This window comes from Neovison vison, chromosome 10 (assembly GCF_020171115.1).
Source record: "Neovison vison isolate M4711 chromosome 10, ASM_NN_V1, whole genome shotgun sequence".
Classification (NCBI taxonomy): domain Eukaryota; kingdom Metazoa; phylum Chordata; class Mammalia; order Carnivora; family Mustelidae; genus Neogale; species Neogale vison.
The window spans coordinates 74,732,993-74,759,164 of record NC_058100.1 but is presented as its reverse complement, the minus strand read 5'-3'; the positions used below and the strand labels follow the sequence as shown (position 1 = coordinate 74,759,164).

General features: G+C 45.8%; 1 protein-coding gene across 8 annotated transcripts in view; it reads right to left on the bottom strand.

Moving 5' to 3' along the window:
- Positions 1-26,172, bottom strand: part of SRGAP2 (SLIT-ROBO Rho GTPase activating protein 2) — a 236,557-nt gene that overhangs the window by 69,437 nt on the left and 140,948 nt on the right. For all 8 annotated transcript variants that reach the window (XM_044267770.1, XM_044267772.1, XM_044267771.1 and 5 more), the window contains 3 exons: positions 14,533-14,595; positions 7,186-7,401; positions 6,466-6,594 (listed from right to left, as the gene is read on the bottom strand). In XM_044267770.1, coding sequence (XP_044123705.1) covers positions 6,466-6,594; positions 7,186-7,401; positions 14,533-14,595 — 408 coding nt within the window. The remainder of the gene's footprint in view (positions 1-6,465; positions 6,595-7,185; positions 7,402-14,532; positions 14,596-26,172) is intronic.

The following is a 26,172-nucleotide window of genomic DNA, read 5'->3' as shown; positions in this document are numbered from 1 at the left end:
ACCCTGAGATCCAAATTCCTTGGCCATCCATTATCCCCTCTATTGCCCAAGCAGCTCTGGGATCCAGAACCCGAGAAGAAACGCCAGTGAAGAATCCATGGGTAGAGTCAGACCATCTGCCGGACTGCTATTTCATTCCATAGGCAGGCATCATATTTACTTCCCCCCGCCTCTCCCCTCATCATGTTCACATCGGGAGCAGCCACGATTGGGGAAGAGAAAGCACGTGGCGTGCCTCCTCCTCTGAGCATCTGACAAGAAGCTCAGCGACAGAGCGCCTGTCGGGCTGGGCTCTGGGTCGCTGCCAAGAGGCGCTGGCAGGTGCCTGGCGGCCGTGTAAGAACAGCAGTTACAGCTTAACTAGAGGCGGAGGATGGAAAGACATCAAATCCAGTTGGGAGGGAAGAGCAAATGGAAGCGAGACAAAAGCAGCTGATTGGGAGACTTCATGTGCAGGAGCCCTTCCTCCTCTGAAAGGCGCTGCTGGGCTAGCCAGGCTGCCCTTGAACTTGAAAACCTTCCTGACGAGCCCTGCGCAGACGCTGATGATGAGCTGGGTGCCTACGAGTCTGTGAACAGAAATAAGGCAGTGCGCAGGGCTGAGCGAGTGGGGAGCTCTTTAGTGCAGGAGAGAATGGGGGGTGGGGGCGGGGCGCCCTTCCTCACCTTTGTATTTCTGGTGACTCCATTCTCTGCACCTCTGCCCCGATTCAGACCCGTATCCCACACCAGAGCTGTCTGCTTCACTGTCTTCAAAGATGGCTTTTGTTAGGCCACTCCCCTGCTGAAGAACCTACAGAAGCTTTTAGCGTTCAAACCTTGCTTAGTTTGGGAATTTAAAAATACCTCTTTTTTTTTTACTCAGTATGCTTACCGTCTGCCCGACGCGTGCTAAGTGCTTTATGTACGTTCTACGTCTGAATCCTCATACTAATCCCAGCGAGGCTGGTATTATCTTCATTTCCCAGACCAGAACGGTGAGGCGAGGTCACCAGCCAGAACTAATTCTCATCTGTCTTGCGGTCTGACCATCGATACCATCTCCCTCCGTTCCCTTCCTCAGGCTCTAACCAAGGACATGCTCCTGCTTAGGGCAGAGTATGGGACAGCAGCAGGCCTCAAGTCAGCTGCACGACCTGGAGCGAGCAATTTAACCTCTCTCTGCTCCCCTGAGGACAACACCGGCCTCACCCGTTGTCACGAGGCTGGTAACAGGCAATGTCCTGATGCACACCTGGCATCATGCAGACACTTCCACATCAGTCCCCAAGATCCCCAAATCAACTGATCGCTGCCCTTTACCCAGCATCCTCCCTTCTTGACGTATTTCCCGCTCTTCTCTCTTGTTGGAAATGGACCCCATCTTCAAAATCCAAATCAAATCCCCAGCCTCTGGAAAGCCAGCCAGCCCTGCAACCCTGGCATCCACTGAACTTGGCCTCTTCTCAGGACCGCACCATACCAGCCCTCACGTGACACAGGACACACTCCCTCACTCTGAGACTTACCATTTTCTCTCACCCCCACCAGAAGACAAGCCTCAAAGAGGGCCTGGCCAGTGTCATTCCTTCATGGTAGCCTCCTCCACCCCACGAAGCCTTGCTCATAGTAGGCATTTCATACACATCAGTAGATGGACGAGAGGCCACCGAAGGCCCTTGTGTCATTCACTCCATGCGGCCTATGGAAGGCAGGCAGCTTTCTCCAGCTGCCTGATGCCCCCTTGATCTAGCTGTTCTGTAGCTTCTCTGTGCCACTGAGGGGGGCCTGACTCACAGTGTGCCCTCTGGCTCCTCTGTGCCTCCAGCCAACCAGGGAGACCCAGGATAGGTTTTACAGAGCCTTGGCTATCCACAGATTTCTGCAAGCACGACAGCCAGACACTGAGGCCTTAGCAAAGAAGCAATTTCTGGCAAGGTTAGGTAAACGGAATTTGAATATTTCATCTCTGTTCCCAAGAGAATCCCAGTGAGTGGAGGCAGCACATTATTTTCCCTCACAATGGGGACAAGGTACGTTTTTAGTGGCTTCTGATGAGTTCCGTGGCCATGCCAAGCTCCCCTGGCCATTTCTGGGTTATATAAATGTTTGATGAAAACTCTCTCAGGGGAAATCAAATTTTTATAAGAATTTAATGATAGCCCATCCAGATGTGTGAGGACTTGAGTTGACAGCTCATTAACCCTTTACTAGCTCACGTCCTCACCCAGAGACTCTGGAGAAGGCCTAGAAAAGAAACATGGGTGTTTCATAAGATCTACTTCTAGTTCACACAGAAGGGAAAAATAAATGCCCTTTGTAAGTTTCCTATGAAGCTGCATTCCTTCACGGCCAGCTTGGGTGCTTGTGGTGTCACGGATTCTCTCCCCAAGCGCGGAGCCCTCACAAGCCCCCAGCTATGCTTGAGGACAATGCCCTGTTCTTCATTCATCCATCTGCTCCTGGGTTGGGAAAGCCACAGGAGGACGGGGGAGGAAAGCCACATTCCAACGAGCCTACAGCTCTCAGACTCCATTAAGTCAGCTCAGAGTGTCTTTCTGGCCTGAAGTCAAGGTTTCCTGGTACGTGTCAGATGCCTCATGCGGGTTTCTACAGTCCAAGTTTCAATCTTGTTATATTATAAAATGAAGTCAAAGGCTAGTCCTCATGTCAGTGTCCTGGCACCAACAAAAGTAACTTTTCACTCAACCTCAATGCCTTCACACACACCGCCCTTCCACACCACGAGGAGGGAGGCAGCATAGTGTCCGTAACGCAGAGGGCGACAGACGGGCACAAGATTCATCCCCTGTCCTAAAGCAAGTTCTGGATCCTGTCACGATCAGAACGCCAAGGTACCCAGGCTCCCACTCACTCCTGCCCCCACTGCTGCTGTGTGGCCCAGGTGTCCTTTGGCCATTTTTATTGCCTTGATCATCCCGGAAACCACTGATACGGGCACTAGCAGGGGTGCCGACCAGAGACATCAGGCTGCACAAAAAAGGCCAGGTTTGAAGAGCACGTGCTACAAAACCCCATCTTTGTGACGTCCTGCAACGGGCGAAACTAATCTATGGTGAAAGAAATCAGAACAGTGGTTGCTTTGGGTGGGGGAGGACTGACTGGGAAGAGAAAAGAAGAACTTTCTGAGGCAATGGAGATATTCTCAGTCTTGACAGAGATGTAGGTTACAAGCGTGTCTGAATTTATCCTAACTTTTGAAACTGTAACACTTACTCTCGGGCGGTGTAAATAAATTATATCTCTAGGCAGTATTAAAAGACACCAAAAGGAAAAAAAAAAAAGTCTTGCCTTAAGAAATCACCTTCTTCCTACTCCTTTTACTCCTGTCTTCCTTCAGTGAATATACTATGTGGTCAACTGAGTATTAAGCACTGTGCGTATGTTTAAAAAAAAGAGAAGGGGCGCCTGGGTGGCTCAGTGGGTTAAGCCTCTGCCTTCAGATCAGGTCATGATCTCAGGGTCCTGGGATCAAGCCCCATATCAGGCCCTCTGCTCAGCGGGGAGCCTGCTTCCCCACCTCTCTCTCTCTGCCTGCTTCTCTGCCTACTTGTGACCTCTCTCTCTCTGTCAAATAAATAAAATCTCTAATGAATAAATAAATAAATAAATAAATAAAAGAGAAACCTTAGTATATAAAGTGTGTGTGTGTGTGTGTGTGTGTATATAAAATCTCTATCCCCAACATGAGGCTTGAACTCACAACCCCGAGATCAAGAGTCGTATGCTCTCCCAACTGAGCCAGCCAGGTGCCCCAGTTTCCATATTAAGGTAAAGAGAAGACTTGGTTCCCGCCTTCATGGAGCGTACAGACACTAAGAAACATTCCTCTGTTCCTAGTGCAGTCAGTCAAACTTTTTTTTACTTCCAGCTTCCAATAAGAAATACATCTTGTCACACACCCCCTCCCACACACACACCTGACAGTTTCACAAAATAAAACTTAATCTAAGTATGATATACCTTAGATATTCTAATTTCCTTCTCATTCTATTCTAGTCTGTTCTGTTCTATTCTAGTTTATTCATTTAAAAAAAAAACAACAAACAAGTCAAATGCATAAAAGTGATTTCATGACTCCCCCTAATGGAATATGATCTATGGTTTGAAGAACACAGTCCTAGGGTCCCCCGGGCTTCCCTCAGCATTGCAGTTAGCCAGTTTCATAGAAATTATCTTTTTGTAGGTCTATGAACACCTCTAGGGCAAAAATGATTTTATACATTTTGTACCCTTGGTGCTAAGCACATAGTGTCATTCCAAATAAATATTTACTTAGCCACATAATGTTGTCAGCTTTAAAAAGGAAAAAGAGTAATCAATCTGTCCTCACTTCAGGAAAAATGAAAACAAAATAAATAACAAACACATCAAGAGGGATTCGGCTGTCTGAGTGGCCTGGAACGCTACTAACACGGACCCGCCCACAGTAACCTATATACCCATAGCCCAGCTGAGCGAGCACTAAGGAGGCCGAGAGGATGCTTTTTCATGAAACTTGGTACCATATCCCATGAAGATGGGCTCTAACATCTTCTTTTTAACTGAGAATAAGGTGCAAAATACCTTGCTTCTTGGACTGATTTTAAAACACCCGCGCGTATCTGATGGAGGGTCTACGGACTGCAAGATGACTGACACAGCTGTAGCCCATCTCCCTCTGAGTCCGGTGTTCTGGTGAAAGGGGCAGGAAAGTTGATGTTCTGGGGGCAAAGAGGTGTGATGGACTGCATGGCCTGATTTTTTCTTTTTAAGATTTTATTTATTTGACAGACAGATATCACAAGTAGGCAGAGAGGCAGGAAGAGAGAGAGGGGGAAGCAGGTTCCCTGCTGAGCAGAGAGCCCGACGCAGGGCTCAATCCCAGGACCCTGAGACCATGGTCTGAGCCGAAAGCAGAGGCTTTAACCCACTGAGCCACCCAGGCGCCCGATTCTTTTTTTTTTTAAACCAAATGTGAGATATATAGCAGAAATGGAACATAAGAAAGATCTGATTCTCTTTCTTATGCTGAGAACAGGCATCGCTCCCGACAGTGAAGAGCCATTCCCCTCCTGAGGAGAAAGGATCCTGTTTAGCACTCTGACCTCCACCGAGGGACAGTGCTGAGACTGGCATCAACAAGCAAAGAGGAGAAAGTCATGCCTGGAATAGGCCTATGGGTTCCCCTTACCCGGTGGGACCATGACACCCAGGACATGAACAGGCAGAAGTCTACCAAATCAAAAGTCCCTGGCTGGAGGAACTAGTTTGGAAAAGTTCCCCAAGCATGTGAAGCCAGATTTCAGCACCATGATCAAGTCCAGTTCCTCTGTTTGCCGGAGAGAGAGGTGGGGAGAGGGCAGCATGGCAGAGTTCCAAAACAGGTCAGTACCCAGCCCCAGAGAACCTGAACCTTACACCAGACCCCAAATGCTGTTGCAAATTGTGGCAGGCTCACTCACTGAGAAACCAAGTCAGGCAAGTGTGCCAGGTCTGGCCAGATGCTTCTAGAAAGCCCAGTGGCTACCTGCGGACAGCTAGAGGCCAATATCAGGCTTCAGAGAGGAGACCAGCCCGGGTACACCTGAGTCAGCTGGCTCCTGGCCCCCCACTTGAAGACTAGAAGGAAAGGTGTATTCCCGCAGCTATAGTCAGGGCCGGCTCAGGAACAGGGCTAGGTGGGCGTCTGTAAGACTCAATGTAAAGTTTGAAGAAAAGCAGCAGGAGAAGCGAGGCCAAGGTTGACCATAAGGCAAAAGACAAAAAGCATATCCCTTGTGCCTAATGCGTGCAAAACAGATGTGCCTATTTACCGGCTTCTCTCATCATCTTTGCGTCACGAATCAGAAAGCACAGGCCATAGGTCAAGGGCATCTAGCTACCTTATTGACCAGGACCTTCGAGTGCAGTGTAACTGTGGGCAGGTAACCTTCTTGAGCCCTAGATTCCTAATCTTCAAGTTGGAGACAGTAGCACTGATCCAGAAGGTGACAGGATAGTCAAATGAAGTAATACTAAGAGACGTCAAGTACCATCTAAATGTAAGGCATGGCCTTCTAACTCTGTAACTCTAGCCATTCACATCTGTGTGCAAGCAGCTGACCTAAGGGAACGGTTCCTGAGAGACCAAAGTGCACTGCAGCTATGAGCATTGAGTTCGTCATCAGACCTAGGGACAAATCTTGCCTCTGTCACTTATTAGCTGACTGTGGGTAAACTCATCTAAACTCTGAATTTTAAACTGTAAAAACAAAGAAAAGAGTGCCCTCCTCCCAGGATTGTAGTAAGAACCAAATAAGATAAAGTAAAAAGGGCTTCACCTCTTGCCTGGTACAAGGCTAGCCCCTAATGGACCACAGCTACTGTCGTCAAAATTCTTCTCAAAATGATCCAAGAGGCCGAGCAACAGAACTGGGCAACACCTGACCAGTTCTCCAAACCCAGGAAAAAGGCACCCTTGAGCCCCCAGCTTGAAGCACTTACATCAATAAGGTCAGACAGGTCGTGGATGTAGTATTTGAAGACAGATGCATTGGTTGCTTCCAGAGCCAGTAAGTACTCATTCCGAGCTTTAATGGCCTTCAACTTATTCTCTGTGTACTTGGCTTGGCGCTGAAAACAGAACAAAAGTTCAATTCTACTTTTTTTTAAAAGGGGAGATTGTGCTCTAAAAGATGAAAGTACAGTACATTCAAGAACCACAATAGTGCGGCTACTCCCTGTGCGCGTCTGCCTTAAATTGGGTTCTAATTCTGTTTAATGAGATTCAAGGGCATAATGTAGATCAATCCAGGAAAGGTTAATGAGGCTCCCTACTTTAGATTCCTGTCCCACTTTGGTTCTATCGGCAAACACTGTTCTCCATCCTTGTACCACCAGCCGGAAGAAGGGGTCCCTACATCTGCCCCTGAGTACGGGACATCTGAAGCCCAGCCCTAGGTCTGTGGTCCCTCTCCCAGGCTTGGGAGAGGTTTATTCTGGTCCTTATGAATCTGCTACAGGCAAAAACTTGGAGCCCCCACACCCAAGTTCTTCTGTTACCTACAATGTCTTCCAGGGCAGATGGCAAGGACTCACTTTTGGCCATTAGGCACTAAAGGAATGAGTTTCTTTGTTCCGCTCTTCATAGCACCTATTGGAAAACTCTCAGTCCTGACTCTCAGTGTTCCTCCCCAGCCCCTACAGTTGCGGACGCATACATACCTTCTCCTTCATCTTCTCAATCTTCTTCACCGAGCTCCTCCGGACGTGCTTCTCTTCAATGCGGACATTGGATGAGGAGTCAGGGGAGCGTGGGGTCTGCCGGTCTTCCTGCTTTACCGATTTTCCAAATTGCTTCTCCTCCTGCTTCTCTGCCTCCTTTAGCTTGCTCTGAGCACTGATGCTGTCGGCATTGTACATGTGATAGGTCTTCATGACCTGCAAGACACCCCCGCCCCCGCCCCCAGAGGTCAAGTCAATAGGGTCAATTCTCCGCTTTACAGACTACCAGATTCAGCTGACCTGTGCCACAGGAAGCAACATCCTCACCCTCTTAAGGGAAAGGTTCTTAAGTGTTCCACTCAGCCAACACTGCATATTAAAGACCACCCCAAAGCACAGGAAAGCAGCATTTGAACGGAGCCAATGTCTTCTTATTAAAAGGACTTTGTATCTTCCATTATGTGTTATTTACTTCTATTTATCAACACCTGTAATCATGACTCTTTTAATTCAGCTAAGTAATTTCTCTCTCTTAGCCAGCTCACAAGGTCAAGTACACAGGACATGTACGTCACCACCACTCGGATCCCAAGAGCAAAGCCCTTCCAGGGCAGGTCAGGAACCCTGAGAGGGCCAGCACAGACAGCGACGGAGTCTCCAGTGTCCAGCACAGACACAGATGGAGCAGTCAATACCTTCGGGACCCTTCAGATACAAAACGGGGAAGAAGAAAGGCTCCCAAAGCTCCTTCTAGTGGCCTAGCATTCTAAGGATCCGTCTGGCCCACTTCATGTGGGTCAAGCACCCTCCCTCACGGGAGCTAATTAGAACAGCAGGGGCAAGAACAATGGTAGCTCTTGTTTCTTGAGCATGTAGTATATGCTTGGCTTTCTGCCAAGTGCTACACAAACATTTTCTCATTTCATCCTTACGGTGACCCTGGGATCTAGAAAACAACCCTGTGAAGACTGTTAACCCACACAGCAATTCAGGTGAGAGCCCAAGAAGGAATAAAACCCACATCGGGTAAAGTTAGAGTTGCCATAGGAAGGAAGTAATATTAAAGGAGAAAAAAACAATTTTCATATTTCCCACCAAAGCCACTATCTGGGGGTCCAATCTCTTTTCTTACAAAGGAGGCAGGGAAGCCTAGAACTTGTGCGTGCTTCCTCCCAAAGGTACGTCCAACCACAAAATGCCCGCTCGTCCCTGCTGGAGCTCTCTGTTTCTACACAGGGAGCCTCTGGCTTCTATCTGGGAATTAAAAATGCTGATTACAACCAAGAAAGCTCAAGTTCAAGAGTGCTGACATTTTTAATGCCGCGTGATCTCTTTGACAGGGAGAAAGAGTGTGGGAGCCAGGTGCATGTGTGAGGGCGCGGGGTGCAGACTGAACAACGGGGAGTAAGGGCGTAATACTGACAATGATATCCACCGCTTACCTAGTACGTGCTGCGTGTCAGAGGCTTTATGTGAGCTGTCTCACTGAACCCTCACAACTCCTCCATAAAAGACGTGATTGTCTCCACTTTTAACGATGGGGAAACTGAGGCACAAAGAGATTAAACTATCCCACGCTATGTCACACCACTCATACATGGCAGAATCAGGATTCAAACTCAGGTGTGTCAGACCACAAAGTCTACATTCTGAGCCACTAGGCACCAGTGTCTTCCTCTTAACAGGACCAGAGCTGGGTTAGCTGGGAGGTAAGGTTAGGTTTAGTCAAGACCGGGTTGAAAAGAGGAACTGGCTTTATTAGGTCTTCGTGTTAGAGAAGTGGTCCTAAGTGGGGGGCTAATCTGGAGACCTTTTTTTTTTTTAAAAAATCAAGATTTTTATTTATTTAACGCAGATCACAAGTAGGCAGAGAGGCAGGCAGAGCGAGAGGCAGTAGAAGCAGGCTCACCTGAGCTGAAGGCAGAGGCTTTAAACCACTGAGCCACCCAGGCGCCCCCTGGAGACATTTTTGATTGTCACAACTTGGGAGCTTGCTACTGGCATCTGCTGGACAGAGTCCAGGGAGGCTGCTAACCACCCAGGGTACGGGACAACCCATCACAAAACTGTCTGCCCAAAACATCCATGGTGCTGAGGTTGAGAAATCCTGGATGACCTTATGGGTATACTAATCCCTTAGGATCAGCAAGAAGTGGTGGAAAGAATAAAGAATATCGGGCCATCGACAAAATCAAAGTTCACTACAGTTTAAATGTCTCATTTTGGATACAGAACTTTTTAAATCTACTCTTCACCTTATTTTCAACCTGACATCATTTTCCATAAGTATAAGATCAACTCTCCACTCTTCTATACTGGTGAAATGATATTTAGTAACTGGTATTAAAAACCTTTCTAAGAAATTCAAACCGTCCCCCAGATTCCGGAGTGACTAGGAAGTGAGGAAGAGGCACGTATTATCCAGGCTGAAGAAGGGTAGACTACTTTTTCTTTCTTTTCACCTGAATATGATTCAGAAGCTTGAATGAATAGTTGAAAAAATGATTTTTAAAAAAGTGAATTTTCATTTCACAATGATACAAGAAACACTATGAATGAATATGAGTCAAAAAAGGACTCAAAGGAATAATGCCAAGAAGACAACAATGAAGTAATAAAACTTAATGATTTATATTGCTCCTTTCCACTAAAGAACTCTCTGTGAAAGAGTAAAACACCACCTAGTCCAAGAAACTATGAGTTCCAAAAGGTAAGCACCACTTCCTCTTTTGTGTTTTCTTCTCTTCTCCACAGTTGGGAAATGTGTCATGTCCACAGTTGACAATTTTACAATCAATGTGGTTGCCTGGAAGACTTTGACTTAATGACACCAAATCTGTCCTCTATGGAAATATGGAAGAAGTATAGCTAGTATCCTTCAACTCAAGGAAAAACTGAGGTACTCAGGGGTCAAAGCTTAAATAAGTGATACCAAAACAATTGGGAAAATTAGGGAAGTCAAGACAGAACTTGGAGAAATAGACATATATACATATAAATATGTGTGTGCATATATTTATATACATACATATATATAGAGAGAGAGAGGCAAATATAAACTAGGGGGAAAACTCAGAAGTCTAAATTCTCAGTTATACAAAGAGAATTCACTTTACTTCAAAAAACAAATTCTTAATTTATGCCATTAGCCCTGATCTCTCCCCAAGCCACACTAAACAGAAAAGAGTTTTTATTATTATTTCTTAGATATAAACTGAGGAAAATAAAAAGAATGAAAACAGCACATAAAAAGCAAGGAGGCAAGTAGTGAATGATCCACCAAACCCTAAACCAAATGAAGGCAGAGCCAAGAAGCAAGCAGACTTACATCACTGAAGCCCTAAGAGGAACTGGTGGCAGTGGGATGAAGATGGGAGTTAAAACAAGAGAAATTACTGAAAGCCTAGAATTGCTGGACTACCAGATCCCATCCTCTCCCCCTCCAGGGAGGACTAGAGGCACCTTCTCTTATAGAGGGCCTATGCATTGGGAACACCAGGCTAAGCTGAGAATCGGGGTACTGAACTTAAAATAGGAAGATCAACAGAAAATTCTACACGAACATTGTGATGGCCCTGGCCTCTTACACAACTCAGGCCCCAGACACAGGCAGGAAGTCAAAAGAGCCTTGTCTGGGGAATCTGACTGTCCAAGATAAAAGACCTAGAACTAGTGATTATCAGGGCTTCCCCAAGGAAACACCAGTCAGATCACCCTACAGTAAAGACCACAGATAGCACAGATCTTTCAACGGGCTTTTCAATGCCTCACTTTAGAATAAGAAAAGGCAGCTAAGGAGTACCAAAAATTTAAGGAAAATATCTACTATGAAAGGCCAAGACCAAAACAAGCAATTAAGAGAGAACAGAAAGTATACAGAAAGAAGAAAACTTCAAAAGCAATCAATAATATCCCCAGAGAGGTCAATGAAAAACAAAAAGACATCATGTCATGAAACAAGAACAGAATATAACCAAAAAGGAACATTTGGGGAACAATAAAAGACCGCTTGGCAATTAAGATTCAATTCAAATCTCTCTCTAAGAAGCCTGACTTCATGTAAATATCATCACCTCATACTTTACTTGCTGCTTTACTTTTCTGTCTCTTCTCTTAAAACTAAATGCCTTGAGCTCAGGGACATCTCTTATTTGTGTCTGTATCTCTAGTGCCTAGTACTGGGGACAAACAGGCAAGCAGAGCTGGTTGTCTATTCACTGACAGTCTCCTGGGAGCGGGTGCCCAGTACCAGTCTGCTGCAGCTGGGCCTGCAGACAGGTACTGCACCAGATCAAGCAGCCATATATTCAAGGGGAGTACAGAAGCATGAAACTTCTAGGGCAACCACACCCCAGCATTACAACACCTCTCCTTCCTTTCTCAATTCTAGGGCTTATTTGACTCTTCCTACTTAGCCAATCCATGTGGCTTCTGTGCCCCTATAGACCCTCCTTCCTTTGGGTACTTGCTGGACTTTTTCAGATACAAACTGTGAGTACAACTGAGGCAGAGAATTCCAGAGTTCTTCAGGAAGCAGTATGCTCCAACCTCAAAGGCATCCCTGGGTCACCAGTTGGAAAATGAAAACCCCTTATGACCATAGCCTCCCAACTAGCTAGCTCAATATGGGGGGAGACACACATGGAGGAGAAAGCTCACTAGGGTTGCTCTATGAATGGCAGCTGTGGGAAGCAGCCCCTGGCACAGAATGCCAAGTCAGGAAATTCAAAGGTCCCTCAGGCAGAAAAGAGGAAGGTACAGAAGGGCAGCTGGCCACTTATGGATGAGTCTGGGCCTCCTGCCCAAAGGCATCCTTATTTGGGAACACCGAGACTCTGCCCCTTGGATCATCAAGATTCAAAAGTACTTAAATTATCAACCCTTGGGTAATCAGTCTCCCAAAAAGAAATATTTTGAGCATTAGGGGAGATACAAGCCAAGGAGAACACTGAACATGGTGGGTTCCTTATATCCTTGGTTTCCTTTATCCCATGGCCCACGAATAACTTCCACTGCCCATGGGGGTTACTGAAGCAAAAGGCCCTCTTGCCTTCCCAAAAAGCAAATAAGGTGAGAGCTCTCTATAAAAAGGTCTCCCTTGTTCTCTTCTTAACTCCTCTGAGAGAGAGAGAAGGAGAACATTCAGCAAGTAGCTTCCCAAACCCCCTATTATATGACTGCCAAGTTCTTCCTTATTGAAACCACTGTCAAATGTCGAGTGACCAACTGTCCTTGTTTACCAAAGGGCTTTCCTAGGTGTAGCACTCAAAGTCTCATGCCCCCAAAACCCTTCAGTTCTAGGCAAATTGGGACAGTCAGAGACCCTAATGCCATGGTGCCTTCCTGAAGCCAGTCCTACACTCATCTCACCCTACAGAAGAAACAACTCAATTCTGTCCTCTGAACTTTCTAATGGCCTACAGGATCTGCAAACTCACTTGACCCTTAACTACTGACGGATATTTTAGGAAGTGTGACTGGAGAGACACGAAGTATGCGGAGACCTGAGTCAAATTTGTATTTTGGCCTTGGACAAATAAAACGAGTGTGTATCCAGGGATAAAAGATACAGCACAGGGAACACAGTGGTGTCCTAATAGCATTGTATGGAACGAAGGTAGGCGCACTCATGAGTGCTTGTTGAATTACTGTGTTGTACGCCTGAAACCATCGTAACACTGGGTGTCAACTACATGACAATAAAATGAAGTAGAAATAAAAAGAGTGTATACCCATTCACCTCCTGGCAGGAAACTCCATGCCCAGCCGATTCTCAGTCTGTACGCCAGCGGGAAGATTCCGCGCTCTGCGTCAGCACGGAAGCACTGGCTGATGTTGGACTGTGTGAAGACTGCAGTCCAACTGGCCAGTTTAGCCTCTTCAAACCAGAGCAACAAGTTCCACAGTTTTCTTCTTCATTCCTGCACGAACTATACCCTTTCACTTATTTCTTTTTAAAGAATCATAGCGTATTGGGAGATCTCGGACACGAGGCAGAGCTAACAGATCCCTGGGCACTGTTCTTTCGTTGTTCCCTCTAGTCCCACTGCAGAAGTGGCAACCTGGTTTTGAGCTGGTTTGGGGTTTGTTGGCTATCCATTCTACTCCTCCCCAGAAAGAGCAAACAGCAGAGGCCCATGATGCTTACGAGAAAATAAAAGATTCATATAATGACTTCATGTGTCATATTCTATCTTGGTGAATTCTTTGCCAGGAAAAGGGAGGAATAGCTCTTCTTGATGCCTAGAAGATGCTCTAAAAATAAAATGCGACGTAAAACATTAAAAAGACAACAGGGCTCAGGAAAATGCATCTAGTCTGTAAATGATTCACATCAACAGGCTTCTATTTTTATAAAAAAGCCTTAACTGCACTTGAAAGAAATGAGAACTTGGGAGTCGTACTAAAGAGTCCCATCTATCTGCTTGGCTTCAGAGCAGAAGAGTCACAGAGCAGGAAGTCCAAACAAGCTGAACGTCACTGGAGGCCAGTCTGATGACTACTCTACCCTATTTTCCTGCTTAACAGTTGCCATGACAAAAGAGCCACACCTAGGCTTTTGGATCAAGAACATGGAATTCTCTGATCCCAAATGGCTGTGATGCATGTCACCACTGCCTGTCTTCCTGTGAAGAAAGAAAGGAAGAGAGAGAGAGAGAGAGAGATTGAGAGAAAGGAAGGAAGGGAGGAAACACAGTGAATAAACATGTAAACACAGGAAATCAATTTCACCTCCAGGACAGAATGGTACAAACCTAGACAATGACACAAAGGCTGGGCACAGTCCCGCTGAAGACGGGGGCCCTGAAAGGCCTTTTAAAAACCCAGGGAGTCGATGCCCGGTCTCTCTGCCTGAATCAGCCCCTGCAATGAGGGGCATTTTGGACCCTGGACTGCCCTCTAGGGCACCCGCTTTCGTGGCAAACACGTAGATGGAGCCAGGAACTGATGCGCAACCCTGAACATGAAGTCCTTCCCAGCAGGCACATACTAATGGCTCGATGCAGGCTGTGTTCCTCGCCATTAGCTTTGGGGTCCCTGGCTTGCTGCTACCGGGGGTCAGTTGTGCCGATGAAGGCCTTGGCCGGTCTCTGGCGGTTACGTCCTGAAGAGGTCACCGTTAGTTTGCATAGCTGAGTAGGGAGCTCATTTTGAGAGTTTGGGGCTTGGGCTTGTTCAGATTTGAAAATAAGAGTGTGAGGAAAAGAAATGGGTGGAGTCACCCCCAGTGGGGACCACGCAGCGTCCTCAAGCTCATCTTTGTGCTGCCGCTGATGGGAACTCAGCTGCAGGCTGCCAAATGCTGCTTTCCCTGCTTGTTAAAGAGCCAGGCACCATCTGACTTACCGAGTAGAGTTCATTCAGGACCTTCATCAGATCATCTTGGAGCTGCTGGCCGACTTCTTTACTCTGCAAGGAAAGAGGAACAGAGGTTAATTGGGAACCAGAAGGGGGGAGGAGGGGGCGACAAAGCAAGAACAGCATTATGGGCTCTACAACTAACACAGACTCAATTAAGGCCCATTATTTAATTCAGCAAATCAGATAACGACTCCGATCAGACTCAATTATGGTCAGATTACGCAAAGAGTTTTAATAAAATGAAATGCGCCCCTTCTATAGCCTAGTTACAGCAGTCGTGTGGAGGGCAAATGGGTGTAGGATTTGATTTTTCAGTGGGTCCCCGAAGAGCCGGCTTGAAAGCCACATCTGACCTAGCAACTGTTGTTAGGCAGAGTAAGTCTTCTGGGACACTTGAACTTGAGCCTTCTTGAGAATTGTGGAAGAAAGTCAGATGTGAAATAGGACGCCACAGAAAGAAGGACATAAACATCCAAGGGCTCCGAAGCACCTCACCAAATAGGTAAGTCCAAGGAGGAAGGAAGTATAGGTCTTACTTGATTTATTTCTGCCCCAAACTCCCAGCACAGTGGTACCCCAGTAATAACTGTTTTGGAGATCAGCTCATGGTACCCGATTCGGATAATACATGTGAAGGGGTCTCCAACCTGTCTGTACTAAGCAGTAGTGGTTCTCGGGCATCTAATGACATAGACAAAATAGTAGAAATAAAGAAGGATGAAGAAGCACGAAAAAGGAAAGAGCCATGCCTTCTGTACCGAGTGTTCTATGCCGAGCCCAAGAGAGCAGGGGATAAAATTAATTGGCATCATTGGGTCATCAAGAGGGGAAGCCCTCTTTTATCTTCTGCCAGTTCCTTCTAGTTCTTTCCTACCCATCAGATACCAACAATGCCCTCCTAACAGCAGGTAGATACTACCCCTGTGTGGCTCCACTCCCAGGGGAAGAAAGAAAGAGGTCTTGCATGTCCGAAGCATAATCATTTGCAATCTTGCTTTATTCAAGACATATGACTTTAAAACTATTTTCTCTGATTCTAAAAGGAATATATGTTTATTGTAATTAAGATTTTCATGAAATCGGGGTTGCGTTACACACTCTGCAACTTCCTCAAACAAAAGTTTGTGAACAGTTCCCCCCATATTCTTCTTCTAGAACATTATGGAAGATGATATTGCCGCAGCTCCTATTCTTGGATATCCATTTTGCTTACAAATTTTTATGATAAAACATGCTCCATTAAATTATTTGTTGCATCACCTATGCACACACCTTTCAGCATTTTGTCCCAGAAGTCACATTGCTGAGTCAAAGACTATTCATTCATGCCATTAAACTGCCCTTGAGAAAAACTGTACCAATGAAACACTACCAGAAGCCTTTTTTCTTGATGATTCAGCAGGTACCTTCTCATGACCTGCGGTCCTTTGACTATAAGTGAGCTTGAACTTTCTCTTTTTTACATGTTCTTTTGGCATTCTCGTGTCTCTTGAATGCTTTGCCTTTTTCTGTTAAGGAATTAATTATGGAACACAACATCTGTGTGACCTTTGTTGTGTGGAGACAGACTCTTTACACCTGGTGGGGTGGAAGTCGGCGGGAGGAGCCTTGAAGAAGCCATCACATGAGTTTCCTATTCTTGGCTCCTCTACCTTCAAGAAGATAACTTTGAACAATGCGATCGATTCCTCTCTCTGGGCTTCTGTTTTCTTTTCCGTAAAATGAAAGGCTAGCATACTCCAAGGCCCCTCCTAACCTCTGCCATTCCAGGATCCTTCATGATATTTTGCCTGGCCTCTTGAGTCCGTATTAGATGCACCCTCCACCCACTTCTGCATACGGCTGGTCAGCTTCACTTCCCAAAGCAGAAGATCATGAGCAAGTTCTCCTCGGGGACTGATATGCTCTACAAAATGGAAGGCTTCAGGGTAGCTTGCCCATCTTAAATTTACCATTCCCAAATGTCTCTCATTCAATAGCCTCAACCACTGGAAGAGCCACAAGAGGAAATGCCTTTCATCTAGACTCTCACATACCGGCTTCTCCTTCCCATCATGGGGGGAGAGGTGAGGTCCACCGAAGCAGAGAGATCCAAGGAGGTGAAGTGAGGCAAAATAACTCACCAGCCAGCCCCAGAGTCAGCAACGAGGCCAGGAAGTGACCACGAGTATCACTTCCAAGTGCCCTGCCCTCCTAACACCCTACCCTACCCTCCCTCCAGGTCCCAACTCCCCTGCCAGCCTCCCATCTTCCCTTACCACCTCCTTGTGTTTAAATGGTGGAGGTTCTGGAAGAAGGCTTCCATTCCTCGACCCTGTTGCTTACCCAGGACTTAAATAACTTAGCCACAGGAGGGGGGAAGGGGAAAGGAGAAGGAGAAAAAGCATAACCAATAAAAAAGTAATTAAGCCCAGGCAGATGTTTCCTTTCGTGTACCGATTAGCTGGAAAAGGACCGACTCAACTACTATCCCTGTTTATTTGAACAGGCTGCTGAAGCGATTCTGACTTACGGCTCCCTGTGGCTGAGGGCTGGGCCCGGAACACACGTGAAGCTCTCCCAGCTACAGTGGCCCCACCAAGCCCCCAGCAAACAGGAACAACGCTGCCACCAGGAGAGGCAGGAAATGGCCAGTGCCTCCCTCTCCTCTCACGGATGCTAAAAGGCCACCGTTCTCTGCTTCAGAAACCTTAACTATGCGCCTCTGGGGGCAAGAGTGGCCCCAGCAAGCCAGGAAGGGCTGTCGGAGCTGGGAAGCTACAAGGGGCCCCCACCCAAACACAAAAGGGACATTTAATCCCGGGAACAACAAAACCTGAAGAGGCCGAGTACATGACAATGAAGTCTGCAGGGCCTTTCCGTTCCCTGCTAAAAAAAAAAAAATGCAATGGGTTTTCTAGGCAGGGAGGCATAAGAATTTACAGAGCAGTCTTTGTACGCTATCACACAGCCTGCATCTCTTTTCTTTAAAATTTCTTGGAAGAGAATGAGTCATCTAAACATTGCAGGAAACCAAATAGAAGTCGAGGGAAAAAATTACTTTGGGCAAAGTTTTTTTTCTCTTAAATGTTTGCATAGTAATCTTTGCCTGGAAAAAAAAAAAAAAGATGCCTAAATTTAGAATAGAAATGTGGCACAGTGAACAATGCCGGGTCTCTGGGACAGGCGGGGATCTTTTATTTTGAAGCTCCCCACAACCCTGTGGTCAGAGTGTGTTTGGGGGGGATAGGAAGGTAGGGGTGAGGTGGGGAAAGGTGGGGGAGAGTGGGGGGGCACTCCACCAGGCCACTGGGGCGGGCCTGCTCGTAGGGAGATTGCTACAGCTCCTGCCAGCTGTGCGTTTACCAAATGGGCAGGGAATCCTCCTCTTCCAACAGATAGCAGCAGCACTGGATGACAGAAATGAAAATGCACAGCCTTGTTTCCCCCAGACCGTAACCTGCCAAAGCCTCCTCCCGCAGAGGAAGACCAGAGCGGCTGAAGTGCAAGAGGCCACGTGCTCTAGGCCGCCCGGTACTGGGCTGCCCCTGTTCTCTTGGATGGCTCCATCTCCAGAGCCCAGATGGGTTCATGGGTTCATCTATCAGCATTTCCCAAAGAACACGGATTACGAAAGGGTTTTAAAACCAGCCATCATCAGGAAGACCACCTTTTAATTTATCCTCTAGTGCTTTTGCTCAGCACTAGTGGGGTGGGTGGGCTGTTGTTTACACCCATTTGTACTACAAAGCTATATTATTTGACAGGCACAAAATTACCCCATCTGTATGAAAGGAAGAAGAGAGAAAGGCACGCCTTGGCCATGTGATGAGAGCTAATCTCAGCGCAGTCCCAAGGCTTAGCTTGTCAGCAGGTAGAAACAGTGGTTCATTTAGTTCCCTGCCGATGAGCCCGTGCCAGCAGTTTTCCAAAAAAGAATCCAATTTTCAAGGGCATGTGTCTCCCTCCACCAGCGCCAGCACCCCCCAGCCCCAAAGACACTCCTGAGACCAACTGTTAAAAATCCAGTTGAGGGACGCCTGGGTGGCTCAGTTGGTTGGACGACTGCCTTCGTCTCAGGTCATGATCCCGGAGTCCGGGGATCGAGTCCCGCATCAGGCTCCCAGCTCCACGGGGAGTCTGCTTCTCTCTCTGACCTTCTCCTCGCTCATGCTCTTTCTGTCTCCTCTCAAATAAATAAATAAAATCTTTAATAAAAAAAAAAAATCCAGTTGAAAACTGAATTTGCGGGGCGCCTGGGTGGCTCAGTCAGTTGGGCATCTGCCTTCGGCTCAGGTCGTGGTCCTGGGGTGGGCATCCTGCTGCTTGGTGGGGAGTCTGCTTCTCGCTCCCTCTGCCTGCCTCTCCCCCTGCTTGGGTTCACTGTCCCTACATCGCTCTCTCTCAAATAAATAAATTAAAATTTAAAAATAATAATAAAATAAAATAAAATTGAATTTACACGTACAGCTTTCTGAGTAAAGGGATGCAAAGCCTCTATGAAGCTCTGGCAGGAGAAGCGCCACCAGATGTAGAGTGACAGCTGCAGGGACACTCATTCAGCACTTCAAAGAGGCCCCGTTTCATGAGCTGGCGCTCTGCCTGCAATGCTTTTTGGTGGGGAGGACAGGAGGAAAAGGAGTGGGTGTTTGGCGGCAGGGCCGGTGCTCCGGGATGGCAGACTCGGTGTCTGGCCCTTCCCCAGCCCACCTCGCCCATCAGAAGTCGCGGGTGGCGATCCTGGAGGTCAGAGCTCAGACACCACTTCTCGATGTCCCCTCGGCTACGCAGCTCACGTATATGCAGAGGGACTGTCTCTAGTCGGCGTGCACGCATTAGGGTACCACGTGATGGTTCTAGCAAGGCTGTGCTCCAGTTACGACCTCATACTCTGGGGAGCCCAGGCCAGTGGTAAAATACAAATATACTGAATTGTAAGACTTACACAGAGGTGGGCTGGGAGCTGCCGTGAGAGTGAAACCTAAAGTGCTTTTACCTTCTAAAGACAGGGGAGACTGGGATTTCAGAATCACATATTTTTCGAACTGCAATCCAATATATTATGGTGTGTCTAAATGAAAAGTACTTATTAGGCACACTGCATTCTGCTATTTCCTATTCTTTTCTCTTCTTTTTTTTTTAAATATTAGTCATAACTCACTAAGTTCATTTTATAACCCATTAATGAATCTTTATGCACAGGTTTAAAAAGACTGGGTATGCTGAAGTTGTGGAATTAATAAAGAAAATTGCGGGCTAGGGACTAGAGCCCATCAACTAAGACGCTAAATGACTTGCGTTCAAGGTGGGGAATCCGATGTCTGGAAACAGGTTGAACTCCTAGATCTTGGCAAGGGGGAAATGCTGGGTTTCAAGGAGCGAGCAAGGAGTCTGTTGGCAAATATTTATGGAATGCCTATTATGTGTCAAGCACTTGTGGTCTGACTGGGAATATAGCAGAACACGGAAGAGTAACATTTACAAGCCACCGAGAAAGATCAACATTACCCTGATGTCCAAGCCTATCAGAACACAATTCTTTTGGGCTCAAAGGCCTTACTAGAAAGGGAACGTCTCAAGCTAGTTTTCTATTTGAGGTCCATCTTTTTTTTTTTTTTTTTCTATTTCAGCTATGAGGATTCTGCACTTTTTTTTTTAATTAAAGATTTTATTTATTTATTTGTCAGAGAGAGAGGGAGAGCGAGCGAGCACAGGCAGACAGAATGGCAGGCAGAGGCAGAGGGAGAAGCAGGCTCCCTGCCGAGCAAGGAGCCCGATGTGGGACTGGAGCCCGATGTGGGACTCGATCCCAGGACGCTGGGATCATGACCTGAGCCGAAGGCAGCTGCTTAACCAACTGAGCCACCCAGGCGTCCCGAGGATTCTGCACTTTAACCTAACTCCAGAGCAAGTTAGATGGGGGAACCCAGCATGCCCAGAAACAGAAATCTGACTTCAAAAAAATCTAAGTATTCTACAACATATCCTTTTCCTTTGAATTTGCCTTTCTAAATGAGGATAGAAATTTCAGGTTATAATGACATTGCTTCAGTATCAGCGACTCCCCAAGCAGGCACGTTTCACTTTTAAAGAACCTCTTGAGCTTGTCAGCACTGTAAAAACTAATTTCACCAGTAGCTCCTTCACTCAGAAGTGAATGCGTGTAGTTAAGCACTCCCGGTGACAGGAGTCATAACTTAAAAGAAAATGTCCAAAACCGGATACAGTCTGAGACCCAAAATACCTGTCTCAGAATTCACCTTCTAACGCAACAGGTTTCTCAATGAGATTCTTGTTTAATTATATGAATTTCTTAGCCTAAACAACAGAACAGATTATAACTTATATTTTTTCTAATTTTGTTTATTATTTGAGAGAGAGACAGAGATCAAGAGAATGAATAGGCAGAAGGGCAGAGGGAGAAGCAGACTCCCCATGGAGCAGGGAGTCCGATGTAGGGCTCGATCCCTGGACCCTGACATCATGACCTGAGCTGAACGCAGACACTTAACTGACTGAGCCACCCAGGCACGCCAGATTATAACTTTTAAAGCCCCCTTCTGTCTCCCACAATGCCCAGCCCACGGCTTTGCGCACAGGAACTGGGAAGTAATCAGTTGTTGAATCAATTAGATCAAATTTTAGTTTAGACTTAAACACTGTGCTTTCACCTAACCACGAGAATAAAATAACATAGTTGCCTTTTCTGCATACAAATTATTCAAAGTGGAAACTGCATCAGAAGTTGCCCACATAAACTCCCTCAGGTCACAGTTCACAGATGAGCCACAAAAGGTGAAATGACTTTTCCAAGGTCATGCAGCTCTTCAGCACCCTGCCTGGGACCACTGCAGTCCTGGAGGTGGGCAAAGAGACATCCAGGCTCGGGATGGAGCAGGGTTTGAATCCTGCTTCCGCTACCTGATCACAGGACCTCGGGTAAATTATTTAACTGCTCCATATCTTAGTGTCCACATCTGCAAAATAGGGTTAGTAAGGAGATAATACTCCATGTGAAGTCCTTGAAACAGAATGTGGCACCGAGTATGTTCAGTAACAGTTCGGTATTACGATATTAGAATCCAGCCCTCTCTAACACCCACCTGAGTGCTCTCTCCACCACACTGTGCTCCTCCTTCTGGGCCCTCACAATACCTTAACAATTGTGTTAGGTGGAACTGGGAAGGTCCCAGAAGCCAATCACCAGGCAGGACTGTAGCTAACTCCCTCCGATGGAAGGGCTCAATCAACCCACGGGGAAAAAGAATCTTTGCTTTTCCCTATGCCCCCTGCTGCACAATCCATTCTCCTCCTCAGTTTCAGTAAGAACCAAAGTAACAATGACTCCTTAAGAAATATGCAGTTTTCCCAAGGAGGGGGGGGAGTAGGTGTTTAGCAGAAAGGAGGAAACTGGGAGCGGAGGGAGGTAATGTAGAAGGAAAATGAGGAGGATAGAATTACGTTCTATCCCTTCAGGAAGATTAAACAGAAAAAAATCCTTCTCAACTGCGCAACTGGGACTTCGTTCAATGGGTATCATAATTAAATGTCCAAAGGTAGGAGCTCCCTACTGCCTAGGTCAGAAAAATCAAAGACTGCCCATTACCAAGTTCTGGTTTAATGAAATCCAGGGGCTTTCTCCTCTAGGGCACTTGTTTCTGAAAGCCATTTCCTTAAGGCTTTTCCACCCAAAAGTTCCGAAACGTATGACTTGCCAGACTTAATAACTGCAGTAATACTAATGGCCCTGGGAGAAAATCCATTCTCTGGCATGACAGTGAACTCTGTGGATTCAGCTCCTACCTTCCTCAGATGCTTGATCTGCTCTGTTACAAGGAACCCAACCTCCTGCCATGGAAACACATAATTCAGACAAGACTGAATCCCACTGGACTGGGGCAGGGCCAGGGATGGAGCTGGGGGCCAGGAAGAAGCTGAAGGCCCCCTGCTCTCCTAGGACCTCGGATAGCACAGACTTATAACAACCTGAATGTTCCTCTATGGTTGTTTCCATCTCTGAGAAGGTCCCCTTCTCATACTAAGAAAATAAGCTGAAAGCAACATCCCTTAAAAGGGAAGAGACAACCAAGTCTGAAGCTTCATTTCTTAAATCACCACTGTGATCCTTTTCTTGGCACATCTCCACCTTTAACTCTTCTGGATAAAGATGTTAGCAGGAGTGTAATAATGTCTTCAGGCTCTGATCTCGAGTGCCAAAGCATTTCTTGAGGTCATACTGAAGATCTCCAAGGCAGGACACTAAAGGCATAGAAATGGTATCTAGGTAACTGTAGTGCCCTGGATAGACCAGGACACAGGGGACAAAAGACACAAAGGCAAACAGGCAACATGAGAGTACAAATCTCTCAGCAACTGTAAAATGAACGCTCGAGAAAAAACAATCAATGGCTTGGAACTGGGCAAGGAGGAGGGAGGGAGCGAGGGAGGGAGGAAAGGCAGAATGATAAGGTGCTTGCAAACATATGTCCTCCCACAATAAGGAATTCCAAGAGCTGGGGGATGGGAAGAAAGCCTGCGTGGCTCCCAGATGGCTGGGGAAAGGCAGGGAGAACAGGAGTTAACAGAGCTCATCTGAAAGTTGGCAGCGTGAACACAGAGAGGAGGGCGGCCTGGTAGGAAGTAAAAGTCAGCAGCGTCCGTACAGGAAATGCCTGGGGCACTGGGAAAATCGCTGATTAAATACTTTGAGAAAGAGGAACCCAGCAGCCAAGCCAATTCATTGAAGGATCTGTGTAGTTTTAGTGCTTTTGGAGTTGCCTCAGATCCCACCATCGAGCGAGGAGAAAAGGCTCCTGGAGGTCCAAGTGTGGAGAGACCATTTTCTTGGCACTCCAGGTGCCCGAGCTGGACCCAAGAGCCACCTAAGGCCAAACCTAGGAGACAAGTAGAGCTCTTTGTTGGCAGAGGACTAGAACGCACTTCCCTGGAGCTGGGGTGGAGACCTGGGTTGGGACAACTCTCTTCTGATACGGAGGAGGGGGTGTGCGATCTTTTTGTCTTCGTCAGCACTGCGTCCCCACTGCCACTCCCATCCGACCTGGTCCTCAGACACTTAAAAAAAAACCCTGTATCCTTGGAAGAGGACACCTTCCCTCTTGCCAGTACCTCAATACCGATGAAAAATCATTGAACTCTAAGAAGGAAAATGTCCAGAGTTTGGAAATCGGCAATTTCCAATCTCCAGCTCTGATTTTTCACCAAGTGCTTCAATGTTTCTCTTTGATTCAGGCTTTACAAAAGCTCCAGGTACGCTTGAAAAGAATGTGTGTCCGCCTACAGTTAGGCACCATGCCCATATATGCCATTTAGGCAGTTTAACTGGTTTTCAACTCTCGACATCTTTACTGAATTGTTTTTGGTCTAATTGTTTAATCACCCATCAAGACATGTGTATTATTGAATCTCCCATTGGGGTTGACGTTTGTCTGTTCCTTCTTTTAATAGTCTGTTTTTGACTTAATGTATTTTACGGTTACGTTATTAAGTATATACTACTTCCTGGTAACTTTAAATCTCCAATTATTATAAAATGTCTCCCTTTATCTCTAATAAAAATTTTTTAATTAAAATCTAGTTGGTCTGATCTTATCAAGCTTTCTTTTCCCATCATTCTGCTTTAAATCCTTCTATATGCTTATACTTAAGTCATGTGTCTTCTCTTATAAGCAACATACACTTTGGCTTTCCTTAAAATCTGTTTGACAATCTACCTTTTAATTTTACAGGAGTTGATGTATCCTTATAATTAATTGCTGATACATTCAAATCCACCAAACGGCTATATTCCGTTTGTTCTAACTGTCCCTACAGCCTCCTTTCCTCTTACTTATTATTTTCTTTTTCTCTTCCATTTTTAAAAAATACAGAGTGACTCTTCTGGCATATTCTGTATGTTTGGTGAAATCCACCACAGTTAAGACACAGGACAGTTCCATCATCTACCAAAAAAATTCTCTCATGCTGCCCCCCTCCATAGTCTAACTCTCTTCCACCCTTAACCCCTGGAAGCCACCACAGTGTTCCATGTCCCAACACTTTTGTCTTTACCAGAATCATCCTTATCTTTTGGGGAGCCATTTCTTATTAACTGAGTTTCCTCCTCTCTTAGATTGGTAGAGATGCTATTTCTCTACTTGTAACCCTAACTAAATTACAATGTATATGCCTGACTTGCCGAAGTCTAATAATAAATTAATATTCTTAACTCTTTTTCCACAATACTGTTAAACCTATTTCCCCACCCCCACCTAAAGATAGGCTCTATTGCTGCCATTTTCATTCATTTTATATGTGCTTAACACCTCATATGGAATTTTTTTTTTAAACAGTCACTATTCATTTAGGTGGACGCTGTTTCTTTTCCTGCATCTCAAGGCTTCTTCTATCTGGGGTCATTTTCTTTCTGTATAAAGAATACCATTCAGTTTCCTTTTAGTGCAGGGCTGCTGGTGATAAAGTCTCCTCCTTTTTCTGGCCTAAAAATGCCTAGTTCACCTTCATTTTTTAAAGATATTTCTTTCAGCTTTTCATTCCACTGTCTCCTGTTTTCCACTATTTCTACTGAGAACTCAGCTGTCAACCTTGTTGTTCCTTTGAAGGTAATATGCCTTTTTCCCCTCACTATCTCTAGCTGTCTTAAAATTTTAGATTCTCTCTGTCAGAGAGAGATAATTTTAATATAATGTGCCCACATGTAATTTTCTTTGTTTACCCTACATGGGGTTCATAATGCTTCTTCAACCTACAACTTGAGATCTTTCTCTAGTTTGGACAATTCACCACCATTTTCTCTTCAAATATTGTTTCTACCCATTCTCTCTGCTCCCTTTTTCTGGAACTTTACGTGTATGCATGTTAGGCCCATTTGCCATTTCCCGTAATTCTTCTATGCTCTCTTTTGTATTTCCCATCCTTTTACCTCTCTAAGCTTCAGTAGATCTATTTTTTCTGACCTACCTTTCTGTTTATTAATTCTTTATTCTTTGTCTAATTCTCTACTCTTCGTCTAATCCGTTCAATTCACACACTGAGCTCTCTATTTTAGTTACTGTGCATTTTTAGTACTAAAATTTCTGCTTGAGTCTTCCTTTTTAAAATAGAGATAAAATTCACATACCATACAATATTTTAAAGTGCACAATTAAAAAATAAATAAAGTAGGGATGCCTGGGTGGCTCAGTGGGTTAGGGCCTCTGCCTTCAGCTCAGGTCATGATCCCAGGGTCAATCCCTGGGATCGAGCCCTACATCGGGCTCTCTGCTTAGGGGTTGCCTGCTTCCTCCTCTCTCTCTGCCTGCTTCTCTGCTTACTTGTGATCTCCATCTGTCAAATAAATTAAAAAAATCTAAGTAAGTAAATAAATAAATAAATACAGTGTACGATTCAGTGGTTTTTAGGATATTCACAAGGTTATGCAATAATCACTTCTCTCTAATTCCAGAACATTCCATCACCCCAAACAGAAAACTCATACCTGTGTTAGTATTCACTCCCAGCACCACCACCTCTTCCCCTCAGCTCCTGATAAGCACTAATCTACTGTCTCTCTGGGTTTGCCCATATTTCCTATCAAATGGAATCATACAATATGTGGCTGACTTCTTTCAACTGGCATATTGTTTCCAA